Here is a 15313-nt window from a genome sequence, read left to right as displayed (position 1 = left end):
TGACAAAAAGCAGGGTCGCCCAAAAACTGGACTGAGCGAAGTCAACATCCAAAAAGTGCACGATTTCATCAAAGAAAACCCAAAATCATCCATGAGATTGATTGAAGATGAATTGGGGATTCCAAAATCAACTGCGCATAACATTTTGACCGAGAGTTTGGGCCTTCGTAAATTGAATTAGCAATTTGTTCCCCACAAATTGACCGACTACCAAAAATGTATCGAATTGAACACTGCAAGGACCTCATTAAAACCTTCGTAAGGACTCAAACTTCCTTGAAATTATAGTTTCTGGTGACGAAATGTGGTGTTTTGAGTATAAGCTCAAAACAAAGCGCCAGAGTGCTAAGTGGAGACCACCAGAAGAGGGGCATCCGGGGGAAAAAAAAAAAAAAAAAAAATCACTGGGAGAAGTCAAAAGTAAAGACAATGCCAATTTGTTTCTACGATTTCAAGGGCATTATCCACAAAGAATTCGTTCCGCCTGCCCAAATGGTAAATGGTGAGTTTTATCTCAAAGTTTTCTGAAGCGATTGATAGCGAGAATTCGGCACGTATGGCATGAATATCGTGATGCAGGCAGCTGGTCACTTTTGCACGATAATGCAAAATCTCATCGTTCGAACATTGTGAGACAGTTTTTGAGCAAAACCAAGTTTGTGTGTTAGATCATTCACTGTATTCACCTGATTTAGCACCCTGTGACTTCTTTCTCTTCCCCCAACTTCATTTGCCCATGGAAGGAAAGCGATACACCATTGAAAACGTTCAAATAGCAGTAACCACGATCCTCAACAGCATCAGAAAAACTGATATACAAAACTCATTTAACGAATTAATTGACCATGCCAAATGCTGTATCAAAGCTGAGTATATTGATAGAAATAAAATGATTTGAATAATTAGAATTAGAAGCTTCTGTGCATTGCTTAAATAATGCACAGAAGCTTCTACAAGTCAGAGAGGTTGTTCCTGGAATCAACAGAAGCCTTAAAACATACTCCAAACCTTAACATGTATGGCAGTATAAATCTACCAAAGATTTGGGAGACAGTCATCTTAAGACCAAATTAATATTTATTACTTTTATTTTATTTCATTTTTTCAAACTTTCTAAGACTATCATTTGGACTACTATTTCAAAACTTTGAAATTTTTTTTTTTTTAAACCTAGATGGAAATGCAAAACAACCACAATCTGGTGTAACAGTGGGGCTAGTAAAAGTAATTGCAATGTGCAACACAGGACTAAAGTCCTGTGTTGCACATTGTTGCACATCCTGTGTTGTACATCCTGTGTTGTACCAAACTTTGTGTTGTGTGCTCTGAAGATGCTGGATATAATACCAGTGAAATATTAGCTTTTAAGTTAATAAATAGTTATTTTCTTAATCATCTGTGTTCATATCAAACCGTCAAATGGTACTTTTTTGTAACAAATGGTTACAAAAATGGTATTTACATATTAACAAAATTACAGCAGGGTGATACAAATATACAAGATTAAGGCCCATGGTAATGCATAATTGGTCAGATTTAACCTAATGAATTATATATAAGTTAAGTTAAGCAAAAAAAAGTATTTACATATAAATTTATGGTCAAATGTGTTTGTACAAATTAATTCTTTCTAAAAAATTAAAAACATCATGCAATTTGGCTAGCATTTCCCTGGGTGTATATGGCTTGGTTAGATGGGTGAAAATTTCATTCCTCTCTCGTGTAAATTTTTGACAATCTACCAAAATATGATGAATAGTGAGATGTGTGTTGCATTTTTCACATATGGGAGGGTCATCAGATCTCAGTAAATGAGAATGAGTAAGGTGACTGTGACCTATGCAGAGCCTAGCAAGGACAACCTCCTCCCTTCTCTTTGTACGTTGACTAGAATGCCAGTGTTTAATTTCAGGTTTATTAAAGCAATTAGCTTTAATCTTATAAGTTGTCTGTAGTCTGTATATGGAACTGTCAAAACAGTATATGGAGAAGGTATGGGCTGATTTAGCAGCTGCATCTGCAGCCTCATTTCCTTTGATTTCGATGTGGCTGGGAATCCAGCAGAACTGAACATCGAAATTAAGGATTTTCATTTTGTGAAGTAGGTGTAGCACTTCACAAAGTACTGGATGAAGATTATACATAGAAAAGGAGATAGCCTGTAAAGAGCTCAATGAGTCTGTATAAATTATACACTTTTGGTAGCAGTTTTCTTTTATATGCACAAGTGCAAGCTGAATGGCATGTAACTCTGCTGTATAATTACTGCAGTCTGGTGGGATCTGATTTGAGATAATAATGTCAGGAAACACAGTAGCACAGCCAACAGAGGTGTTAATTCTTGAACCATCAGTATAGATGGGTAAGAAATCAGCATGTGCTGCTCTGTGTGCATTAAACAATTACAGGTAAATGGATGATGGGGTATAAGATTTCTGTAGTTGACAAAGTGAGAGGTTGCAGGATGGTGTGCAAACCTGCCATGGAGGAATGCTGTTATGTTTAGTGTAGCTGATGTTGTCAACATTTATACTAACAGTTTGCACAGTTTCTTTAATACGCATACCAATAGGATGTATAGCAGTTTGATGTGTGTGATATTGAGCTTCCCAATGCAGAGAGAAGATACTATTCCATGTAGGGTGATCTGGGAGAGATTTTATTTTTAGGGCATCATTAAGAGACAACTGTTTCTGTCGAGGTGATAGAGCCGGTTCATTTGTTTCTACATAGAGACTTGGAGTGGGTGAGGTGCGAAAGACACCAGTAGCTATCCGTATATCCTGATGATGGATGGAATCCAACCATCGTAGGTTACTCGGTCTTGCCGAACCATAGACTTGGGACTCATAATCCAGCTTTGAACGTATAAGTGCATGATAAAGATAGAGCAATGAAGCTCGATCAGCACCCCACCCAGTAGAGGATAGAGTGCGAAGGAGGTTCAAAGTTCTTTTGCACTTTTCTCTTAGTTGACAAATGTGTGCTAGAAATAAGAGTTTTCTGTCAAAAATGAGTCCCAAGAACTTGGTTTCTGTAGTTACTGGAATAAGTTCTTGGGACTCATTTTTGACAGAAGTGTACACAGACACTTTTTTCTGTTGAAAACCTAAACCCATTATTAAGAGCCCACAGAGAGACATGATCAATTGCTTGCTGAAGTTGTCTTTCAATTACCCTCATGTTGCATGAGTGACAGTAAATTGTGAAGTCATCAACATATAGAGCACTGTCTACAGTGGGAGGAAGCTGTTCAATGATTGAGTTGATTTTAATAGCAAAAAGGGTTACACTTAAGACAGAGCCTTGGGGAACACCTTGTTCTTGAAGATATGGTTGAGATAGCGCACTTCCCACTCTGACTTGGAAAGTTCGCCTGGACAGAAAGTTTTTAATAAATATAGGGAGGTATCCTTTGAGACCTAAGTTATAGAAGTCTTTTAATATGCCATATCTCCAAGTTGTGTCATAAGCTTTTTCCATGTCAAAAAAAAAAACAGAGACAAGATGTTCTCGCTTCAGAAATGCATCTCTTATACAAGTTTCTAATCAAACTAAATGGTCTAAAGTTGATCTATGTCTACGGAAACCACATTGTGATTGGAAAGAAGACTGCTGCTTTCTAAATACCACAGAAGTCAGGCATTAACCATGGCAAATAAGAGTGACTGACTTGCAGAGAGAGAGAGAGAGAGAGAGATGAGCTGAAAGAACAGGTGGAATGCCTAGAGGAGGAGATGAGAACTGTGAAAGATGAGATTAGAAGAATGAAAGAGAGGAATGCAAGGCGAATCAGAGTAGGATTGAGAGAGAGAATTATGGGAATGATAGAAGAGGAGAGAATAGAACAGTAGTAGAGAGGAAATGAGAGAGAAGCTATGTGAATGATAGAAGAGGAGAGAATGGACACAGTAGGAGAGAGGGAATGAGAGGAATGCAAGGGAACACTGGAACCAGGGAGTGATGTCAGGAGGGCAGGTAAGTAGGGAAGCACAGAGAGAAAGTGTTAGAGGAGAGAGAGTGAGGGATGCATGTAAGCAATCGAGGAATAGAGTGGTAAAAGATGTAATGTATGGGGACTCGATGATCCATGGTGTTCAAGATAGGATGCATGAGGAGTGTTTACCTGGAGGAACAACAGAAAGTGTAGCTATGGCAATTAAGAGGGGCGAAAGGATTGATGAGATGATTGTGATGGTAGCAACAAATGATTTGAGTGGTAATGTAAATTGGGCATCAGCCTGGCGAAAGATTACTGGGATCATTGAGACGTGTTTGACAGAAGAGGATATAATAACAGGAATAGAAGTAGCTGAGTACAGCATTTTTCGGCAGGATAGGAAGGGAAAGAATGGTGGTGGATACTGCTTATGATAAGCGATGACTTATGTCCTCTAAGAGTGGAGGCTTTGGAAGGCAGTAACACTAATGATTTTGAAAGCATATGGTGTGAGGTAGAGGTGGGCAAGACAGGATATTTAGTGGGGTATTGCTACAGACCAAGGAACACAGAGGGTGGGGACCAGAAGATGTTTAGACAGTTGAGGTTGGCAAGTACAAGAAGAATGATTGTTAAGGGAGATTTTAACTACAGCAGTATAAATGGGAGAGCGGAAGATGCATGTAGCAATAAGGGAATTAAATTTCTAGAATTCTTGAGGGACAAATGTCTCAGGCAATATGTAACAGAGGGAACAAGAGGTTCAAGAGTTTTGGATTTGGTCATAGCATCAGAAGAGTTGATAATAACTGAGATGACATCTCTCCCACCAGTTGGAGAGAGTGACCATATGGTTTTGACTTGGAAGATGAATAGACATGCAGGAATATCAAAGAGACATGAACGTATGTGGAATTATAAGGTAGGTGATTATAACAGTCTTAGACGTCAACTCAGGGAAGTTTCATGGCGGGAGGAATTGGAAGGACGGGATATCAGTGCTTGGGAAATTGTGAAGGAATATTTGTTAGCAGCAATAGTAAGCTGTATTCCACGAGTGAAGAAGAGAACAAAATTTGGTGTAAAGTGGATGACAAACAATATCAAACAGAAACTGCAGGTGAAAAAGAGATTATGGAAGAGATATAAGGAGAGGGTTGGGGAGCAGATGCATGAAGAATATGACTCAGGCCAGGAGAGTGACTAGTATTGTAAGGAAGGCAAAACTGGAATATGAGAAGAGATTGGGCCCTAAGATCCAAAGAAAATACTAGGGAATTTTTTTAGCAATGTGGCCAGTAGGATGAGAAATGACTGCGGAAGAATGACATTGCGGGATAAAAATGGTAATAGAGTGACTGATGCAGAGGACATAGTGGAATTGTTCAATGAACACTTTATTGGAGTATTTCATCCTGGATGAGTAAATTTTAATACTAGAGGGGATCAAGGTTTGATCGAGTTTTAGAGGTGCAGGAGGAGAGTGTGTTCCAAATACTGAATACTTTGTATGTCAGTAAAGCAGTGGAACTGGATGATATTTCACCAGGGGTTTTGAGAGAATGTGCTAAAGAACTGATAGTGCGTTTGACCTGGCTTTTCAACGAAAGTTTGGCTGCGGGAAAGATGCCCAGGGAATGGAAAGAAGGTAAGATAGTACCATTGCATAAGGGTGGTAGCAGACTGGAAATGTCTAATTACAGGCCAGTTTGTGTGTCATCAGTAGTTAAGATCTTAGAGAAATTAGTGAGGGACCGTATACAGCATTCAACAGATGAGGGTAATGTGATCTGTGAGAGCCAACATGGATTTGTGAAGGGGCACTCTTGTTTTAGCAATAAGCTAGCCTTTTATAATAAAGTTACAAGAGCAGTAGATGAGGGAAAGGCATATACTGCCATTTTCTTGTACTCAGCAAAAGCATTTGAAAGTGCCACATGAGAAGCTGATATTTAAGTTGCAGCTCATGGGTCTGGATGGCAAGTTGGTCAACTGGATTGGCTGTCTGATAGGTATCAGAGAGTTGTGTATGGTGGGGCAGTTTCAAGGAGGCAGAGGGTTACAAGTGTGGTCACACAGGACTCAGTACTGGGACCTATATTGTTTAACTTTTATATCAATGGGCATTGTCAGTTGATTGCAGGGGGATATTCAATTGTTTGCAGATGATGCGAAGCTGGGAAGGGTTATCAGTAATAGTGCAGATGTGGGAGCCCTGCAAGAGAATTTGAATAAGCTAGATAGGTGGGTAAATGAATGGGGGTGTCAGTTTAATGCAGCAAAATGTAAGGTCTTGAGGTTTGGGACACATTGATGGGATGCAGCATACTCTATGGGACTTCCTCTATACTGGAGGAAGTAGGGGAGACAAGAGATCTGGGGTTGATGATTGATAGAAACCTGAAATTTAGGGGATATATTTCAAAAGTGGTGAAGGTAACACAGAGAATTGCTGCAATAATGAGGACACTGATCTGCAGAGATAAAAGAGTTATCATTCCGTTGTATAACACTCTGATCAGACGGACTATTGGACTATTGTTTTCAGATTTGGTCCCCAAGATTTGAAGGGGATAAATTAACTGTGGAAAGGGTACAAAGACATAAAGATGGTTTCAGGACTGTACAATTTTGGTTATGAGGGAATGTGGACTGCAGAGTTTGATGAATAGAAGGAGGAGAGGTGATATGATTGAGACTTTTAAACTGTTGAGAGGTGGTTACTGGGTTGACACTAGGGAGTTGAGTTCTTTCGCTTGGTTGAACAGCAGGAAGGAGTGATGACAAGGAGCCATCCCAGGAAGTTATGAAAGGAAACTGTGAGCAAGAGGGTGAGAAGTGGTTTCTTTGCATGGAGGGTGGTTGAACCATGGAATGCATTGCCTGATGGAGTGGTGAAAGCGAGAACAGTCAATGAGTTTAAGAAGTGGTATGATAGACTGCTTCCTAGGAGGGACCTCGTCGATGTGTCTTCATAGACTGTGTTTCTTAGGAAGGCCCTTCTGCAATGAGTCTTTTGACTCCATGGAGGCCTGAATAATAATAATAATCATTCAAAGCCAAAGTGAAGAAGTCCTTCAAACTGATGATTAAGAATGATCACTAAAAAGTCACCTGTGGATTATTGCACAAAATTTAATGAAACATGTTCCTCGTGTCTTAAGACCCATATATCCTGAACAAAAGAAACAAATACAATTTTAGGAGGTCAAAATTTGATGCTGATACAGCACCATTAATTCTGATAATAAGTATTATTTCATTTGTTTTTACCTACATATCACTCAGTTTCTTGCTGGACAGAAGTCATTTAATATACATTACTAGAGAGGGCTGAATGCAATTTAAAATATTACAACTTATTTTTCTCCTAATAGTTACTTATGCACATAGAAGTAACATTCAAATAAGCAACATTAAGAGCAATATTCTATATACAAAAAAAAGCGCATACGCACACACACACACACAGGGTTAATTTACTAATATAATAAAAATTCCATGGACACTTACTTACCTGAGCAAAAACAAACTGCATATGAGCAGGGAATTAAGTAAAACATTTTAATATTCAACTTGGGCTCTGATGAGCTAGCAACATCTTCTTGCAGCATATACTTAAGCAATTAGGCAATAATGATTTAATATTAAAAACTGGTAGCATGTGTGATTTTGTATCTTTTTTTTTTCATTTCAAGAAATGTGCTGATATATAATGAAAACATTTTTTAATCATTTAAGCAACACAAATTAAATTTAAAACAAAACATTTTATAAACTGAAAAAAAAAATTGAAAAATAAGAGCTAAAACACTTCAGATAAAAATATCAAGAGTTTTAAAACCAATTTAAATATTCTAATACACCAAGTTAGCACAACTAGTTTATGCATCAAAAGACAAATGACCAAAACATGCATGAGATAGGAAGGAGGATGGGAGTTGGAATAAGCATTCCCTCTCACCTGATTCTGCATCATCTGGCTGTGAGGGGGAGGGGGCTGGGGGTGGGGGGACGGTTGAGAGACTGGCTGCTGTGGCGGTGAGGGCCTCATGTGGGAATTCTGCAGGGGGAAAAAGCAGGGTCAGGGACTGCTAGACACTTAGCTATCATAGATATACTACTGCATCTTTTACTGGGATTCTAACACTAAGCACAAGATACTAGAGTTCACCAGCCAACACAAGTACATTTACTACATATACTTTAGTGCATGCAACAAGCAATGTTAATATATCATTCAAACATTTTAAAAGTAGCTTAAATACTGCTGCTGATACTATCATTAAAATATGAAAGTGAATATTAAATGGGTGATCATTACTTAGTTGAAAAAATGAAAACACTTTCACTGTAATTAGTATTAAGTTGTTTTTTTTAATATGGCCAAAAACATTACTGAACATTTTTTTTTTTTTTTTTTTTTTTATGTACTCCAGTGAACTTCAGAGAAACTTCAGTAGAGTACCAAAAACAAGTCTTATACAATAGAAATAAAGGAAAATTTGTTTTTCAGGCTATTCACATATTTAAACAAATTAAAAACAATCAAATGATCAAAGTTTAAATCTAACAGCTTCCAAATAGCATTACTTAAAAAAAAAAATTTCCATAAATGAATAGCTGCATCTGCACTTTTCTGTGATCACTGTAGACTACAAACTTGTTTTTCTTTTAGTTTGATTCCAACATGCACTTCCAATACAGTTCTAGATTGAAAGCGAATGTTGAATATCTGACACAACTTAAAATAGATGTAAGCAATTCCTTCCAAATCATGCAGGGCTCAACAAATTATGCAAAATCATACTTGAATCAAAAAAAAAAAAAAATGTACTCGCCCAACATCCCTGTTCCCATCATTTTTTTAAATTATATGTCTCAATTAAGTCCGTGCGGATGGCCTAGTGGCTGTGCACTTTGCAACCATATGCGTGGGAAAGGAGTGTCCTAGGTTCGATTCTCTCGGTGACGTGAGGAGGTGAAGGATCTTCCTCAGCCATTGCCAAGTTAGTTGGTTTGGGGCAGGGTTTTTTCCCCAGTTTATCCTGGAGTTTTTCATCCTGCAAAGCAGAAAACCAGCCTTGAGAACTCAACACTATAGGACATAGGATGCATTGGTGTGTAGGGCTGACCACCTTATCCTGTGAACGGTTGAAGTGTGATGATTAATAAACCCTCGACACCACAAAGTAAAAGAGTAAAAAGAAAAATGAGATGTCTCGATAAGTCAATAAGGATTTCACAAAGATAGTGGTGCTATATCATGGTTGTAGCTCTTATAATCATGTGTATTCTTCTATTTGTGATTAACATTAAGAAGATTGTTTTGTTCAGAAAGCTTATTTTTTTTTTTTTCAGACCTGGAAAAGGTGTACGACAGATTGGCCAGGCAGGAGGTATATGAGGAAGAACAGGGTGTCGGAGAAGTACATGAGGTTGGTGAAGGAGATGTATGAGGGAGCAAAAACTCAGGTCAGGTCTAGTGTCGGCAGGATGGAGGGGTTCCCCATTGTCGTCGGGCTCCACCAGGGATCAGTTCTGAGCCCCTACCTCTTTGACCTGGTCATGGATGTACTAGTGGATGACGTCAAGGCACCATGGAGCATGATGTTTGCCGACGACATTGTTCTCTGCGAATCGTCCCGAGAGGAGCTTGAAAAGACCCTGGAAGAGTGGAGAAAGGTATTGGAGGAGAGAGGCATGAGAATCAACCGGGTGAAGACAAAATATATATCAACGGGGAGTGATGAGGATATGGTCATACGACTCCAGGGTAAAAGGCTAATTTCAGGGAAGAAATTCAAGTACCTTGGGTCGGTTGTCGAGAGGAATGGAGACCTGGATGAAGAAATACAGACAAATAACATCCAGCTGGATGAACTGGAGGAAGATGAGTGGGGGTCCTGTGCGACAAGAGAGCGAGTTGTAAGATGAAAGGAAAGCTGTACAAGATGGTGGTGAGGCCGGCGATGCTTCATGGCACAGAGACGTGGCCTATAACAAAAGGCACAGGAGAGGAAGATGGAGGTGGCAGAGATGTGGATGTTGAGATGGATGAGTGGTGTGACAAAGGACAGGATAAGGAATGACTACATCAGAGAGACAGTCAAGGTGGGACTGATCGGTACGAAGGTACAAGGAACAGGCTGAGGTGGTTCAGTCATGTAGAGAGGAGGATTGAGGAGTATGTTGGTAAACGAGTGGAGTGCATGGAGGCAGAAGGAGGGAGGAAAAGAGGTAGGCACAAGCTCAGGTGGAGGGATAATGACAGAGGATCTTAGGGAGAAAGGATGGAGTCGGGAAGATGCCCTGAACCGGAGAACCTGGAGGAAGAAGATTAAAGATAGGAACGCCGACCCTGTTTAACATGGGATAAAGGCATAGCGAAAAAATAAGATTTTTTTTTTTAAATAAAGAAAATTTTCTATTTAGCCAAGTCTGCAGCTACTTGATAGCTGGAAAAAATCTACTCACAGATGCAAGCATATATGTCAAGCCCCTGAACACATAACAATAGTACTCCGAATGTGTAAGAGAAGGGAAAAAAAATAAAGAACTGGATTTTTCTTTGTTCAATTAGAAACAGAAGAAAAAATATGTAATTATCAACACCACAGAACTTCCATGGAATGGTGAGACTTATCAATAGAAAGTTTATTTTAAACAAAAAGCAATCATACTACTCCTCAAACTACTTCATCCTTATCATCCTCTCAAATAATGCATTTGCCACTCTCCACTCTTCCCTGAAATTAACCTTTCACCCTGGAGTCATATGACCATATCCTCGTCACTCACCATTGATATATATTTGGCCTTCACCCGGTTAATTCTCATGTCTCTCTCCTCCAATACTTTTCTCCATTCTTCCAGGGTCTTTTCAAGCTCCTCTCGGGACAATTCGCAGAGAACAATGTCTCTTACTCATATTTTAAAGCTTCTATAGCTCAGAAGGTCACAATGTCTTTTAAAATCCAATCTAGGATGTAAAGAACCATTAAAGTGAGTTTGCTAGTTTGAGGTATCAGAGAGATAATTTTTCCTCCTGCAAGAAAGATAAATCACCAACCATGTAGAAAAAACACCCTAACATTAAATTAGGTAACCTATTAAGCAATACTTGCTATGACAAGTTACTAGGCCAACAAGTAAGGAAAAGGTAAGATTTACTTTGAACTACTACAAGCCCTAATACACTCTGGAGGAAGACAATCATTTCAAAAGCAGAAACAGAGAACAAAAGATAAAACCTGGTTCACCAACCTGGAAAGTAAATGTACCAACCTACACACAAGACCCATAACAGCATATATGGAAAGCAATATGTCAGTCATCAGGAAACTTTAAACTTATTTATTCACATTATCACAGTTCTTTGGAAAAATGGTATAAAAGGGTGTTAAAAACAAATGGAGGATGAGAAGTTGGTTCATTAAGTCTGAAGCTGAACTATGTACTGGTGTTTACCAGGAGATATCCATGATTTTATATTTAAAGAAAAATGATGGAATGTCAGTGGCCAGTTCAGAGCAATGTGCATGAAAATACTAGGAAGCAAAAAACAATACTGAAATAGAGCACCAATAAAAAAGTGAATGAACTAGGTCTGTGTGAGAAAGAGATAACATCATCTGTTACACAAATTGACCCATTTGGATAGAATGTTTCAAATGTGCAACAGTATTCTAAGAATGAGTGGTCTTATGTAGCATTTGGATTAAGCCTTATATACAATAAAGCCTAATCCTAATGAAGAAAGAGAAACTTTCTTGGTATTAAGCCCATGTTATCCTCATCCCTACTTCAGAATGCTGAGATCAGTACTTAAGACACCAGTTATGGAATTCTATAGATCATGAACCATTTAAGCACTGCAAATTTTCATAAAAATTGCTTCATAATACTAACGATAAACTAGGAGAAAATTTACTGATATTTGTGGATTTCAAACTGGCATCTTCAAAGCACAAATTACATTTGCATATAACAGAGAACACAACTAAAAGGTAATAATAGTAACATTTAAAATTGCAAATGAAAAGGAGCAGTGCCTTAGTCAGGTATTCCCTAAGGGGAAAAAACAAATATAGTTAATTTAGAGAATTTTAAGCCGAGCATGGTTTCGAAACAAAGACTTCCTTTATATCCATGTCCTTGTTATTATAGTAATGACAAGTTTGCTACAAGATTAATGACTTCATGCAATCAACAATTTTCAAATAACAGAAAATAATCATAATGAGATTTAACAACTACAGAAAGTTGCTCAAAATTTGCAAAGACAAATTTGTTCATTAAAGTAAATTTACAACATGGTCATATGTATTAATTCTTCAATTTATATAGTCATTTCCTATTGAAATAAAATAATTTCAACTACCCTACTTATTGATAACATACACAGTGATTTACATGACACCAAACCTCCTTCCAATTCTATGGGGGAGGATGTTCAAAGAATTGGTAAAATTAATGGAAATCAGAACTCAGATTCATTGCTCAACTTTTCCAATAATGAGCAATGATCAAGCCACCTCTTTTTTTTTTCTTTTTTTTTTAATTTTAATATTTTCATTTTGCCATTTACAAAGGAAAGTTTGTTTGCAGGTTCCTGATTAAAATGTTTGGGGGAAAAAAAAAAAAAAAGTCTCTCACTGAAACTACTCACACACACAAGAAAAACACTGAGTTTCTGAAGGGCCAGATTCAATGTTCTGCAAATTGATGAATGTTAGAACAAACTTTCAATCATCCAGTATTGACAAATAATGAAATGATCGAATTCGACCATTTTCCAACATTAAATACAGATAAGAAAGTTGCTTCACGCTCACTTCCTGGAGTTATACTGGAAGAAGCGTGGGAAGCAAGGGATGCTGGGGTGATTGTACATGAAGTTCAGAGGACGTACTGCAAAAGATAAAAAGTATGGTCCAATTGTATAAAGCTCTGATCAGACCACACTGGATTTCTATATGCAGATCTGCTCACCAGGATCTAAAGGGATGAAATAACCTTTGGAGAGTATACAGAGGCAGAAAGAAAATATCACGATTGTGTAATTTTGGTTATGAGGATAGACTGCAGAGTTTGGTGTACAGAAGACAAAGAGGTGATATCATTGAGACATTTTTCAAATGGTAGAAAAGGGAAAAAGAAGGAGGATAAGTGAGCCATTCCTGGATGTTGCAAAAGGAAGTCAAATGGTAGGAAGTAAATTTTTTTGCATGTAGTGTGGCAGGAACATAGAAGGCACTGCCCAAGAAGGTGAAGACATTGCCAACAGTGGATGAGTAAAGAGTGCTATGATAGACTGTGTTGACTTCCTAAGATAAGTCTTATGACTTCATGGAAGTCAATAAAATCACTACATTGTGTTACAATGTACAACCAAGAGGCCTCAATTTCAAATCATGCTATGGCAGAGATGGCTATTTCTGCAGATGAGAGATAATTCACTGTGTAGTGCGAGACATCCATTTTTCTTTTTGAAGGCCTGCAGTATTTGACAAAGATTTATGTTCATCTCTTTAGAGCAGGATTCTCTAACCCTTACCCACCTATTCTGCCATTATGCATAGGTGGGATTGAAAAATAATTTTCAATCCCACCTATTATATGGTGGGATTGAAAAATAAAAGCAAGATCCATAACCATGTCTCATTATCTGAGAAAGCAAACTGTTTTACTGTGGAAAGTCACACAATGAGTACTCCACAGGCAAATAAATAAGCAAATAAATGCAACATATACACACTCTTATCCTTACATTTTAAGACTTCAGGTACGATGTATAATATAAGAATGATTTAACTCTCGATACTGAGCATTTAATGATTGCACATCTTTTTGTCTTCTCAATTAAATGGTCCTTAGTGGGTGGTAATGCTTATTACATTGGCTATCCGTAATTGTATTTTTTAAAAGAAAATTACAATATAGACTAATATATTAACTAAAATAAATTTAATTATATTATATTTAAATTAATTATATTTAATAAATTTAATTCCATGGTAAAGTCAAATTGCCATCATCAGGGAACAAAATATAATAAGATATGTGCACAGGTACTATGCTAAATAATGAGGCTGAATCATGTGGTGCTGTACTGGGAATTCTTGTTTGTTGGGCTGAAGTACGGAGGATGAGAGCTTCCCAAATTTGTTGAGGTTAGAGTAGTTTCTTGAGGCAAAAGCAGATCTAAGGAAAAGTCATTCATATTTATATTTGCTGCAATGGAATAAAGTAGCCTTCTTCCAATATATATTATGGTAGGTGTCCAAATGCATGGTCAATAGTCTTGAGTGGTGAAAGCAGATATAGTCCTTATGTTCAGCAATTTTGATGTTAGCTGTCCTGCCAGTTAATCCATAAAAGGATATTTTAGGAATTTTGTTAGTTTTTCAGATGTGCATTGGATATATGGAATAGTGATAGCTTTGGCAGTATTAGTAGGAGTGGTGAGTTAGTGGGTGGCACTACTAACTCTACAAAATACCACAAAACCCAATGACAATTCTGTGACAAGGCAAGAGTAAGCTGCACAAAGCTTACAGCCAAAGACAGAATCTGCACACTAGACGAGCAGTTATAAATGGCATTAGAATCTCGTATTAGAGGATACCAAAATGAAACACCAACCCGTCTAGCATAGTGTTTCAAGGCTAAAAAAGAAACCCCTCCATAATGAGCGTGTGCGCACGCACACTAAAAAATAGACCAATGCGAGCTCAGACATCACCCAGACTAACAAGGCTTGTGGTTTAGGCAGAGGGACACAAGTGAAAAATTGGCTATAGTCTCCAAAAACACTTCCAAAAATGAGATATGAAGAAGATGAGATGAAGAAGCAAACCTTGGAGAGAAGGAAGAAATAAAGGAAATTAAATGGGACAACATTGGAATCAGTGAAGTAAGGGGGAACCATGCACATAAACAATGGGCACATGCTCTACACCTGCAGAAACACAGAAAACAATAGAAACAGAGTTAGCTTTCTAATTCAATAACAAAGAATACAACAGACAATAAGTATAGAAAGAATATCAGATAGAATGGCCCAACTGATTATGAAAATAAACTCGGGATATAGAATTAAAATCATTCAAATATATGCACCAACAACAACCCATGAAGATAATGAAATAGAAGAATTTTATAGAAAACCTGGAAGACCTTATGAACAAAAGAAAAAAACTCATTATACCTTAATCATAGGTGACAAACTCAAAAACAAGAATAAAATTAAATGCACAAGAACTTCTGACAGGAACATTTAGACTAGGAGACAAGAATGAAAGTGGAGAGAGATTAATCGAATTTGCAACCAAAAATCAGCTAAAAGCCAACACCTTTAAAAAAAGACAT

At 37.7% G+C, this 15313-nt stretch overlaps 1 protein-coding gene across 8 annotated transcripts in view; it reads right to left on the bottom strand.

The window, feature by feature from the left end:
• The window catches only part of LOC150092876 (single-stranded DNA-binding protein 3-like), an 846537-nt gene that overhangs the window by 655283 nt on the left and 175941 nt on the right, over positions 1-15313 (bottom strand). For 7 of the 8 annotated variants that reach the window (XR_016550498.1, XM_090414347.1, XM_090414349.1 and 4 more), the window contains one exon: positions 7905-8003. The exons of the other annotated variant lie outside the window; for it this stretch is intronic. Coding sequence is in view for 6 of the 7 variants with exons in the window: in XM_090414347.1 (XP_090270473.1) it covers positions 7905-8003 (99 nt within the window). In the remaining variant the exon portion in view is untranslated. The remainder of the gene's footprint in view (positions 1-7904; positions 8004-15313) is intronic. 8 annotated transcript variants of the gene reach the window in all.

Source organism: Typopeltis vanoorti, chromosome 25 (assembly GCF_054136105.1).
Source record: "Typopeltis vanoorti isolate ZY-2024b chromosome 25, IOZ_Tvanoo_1.0, whole genome shotgun sequence".
Classification (NCBI taxonomy): Eukaryota; Metazoa; Arthropoda; class Arachnida; order Uropygi; family Thelyphonidae; genus Typopeltis; species Typopeltis vanoorti.
This window is presented reverse-complemented; position numbering and strand designations above follow the sequence as displayed.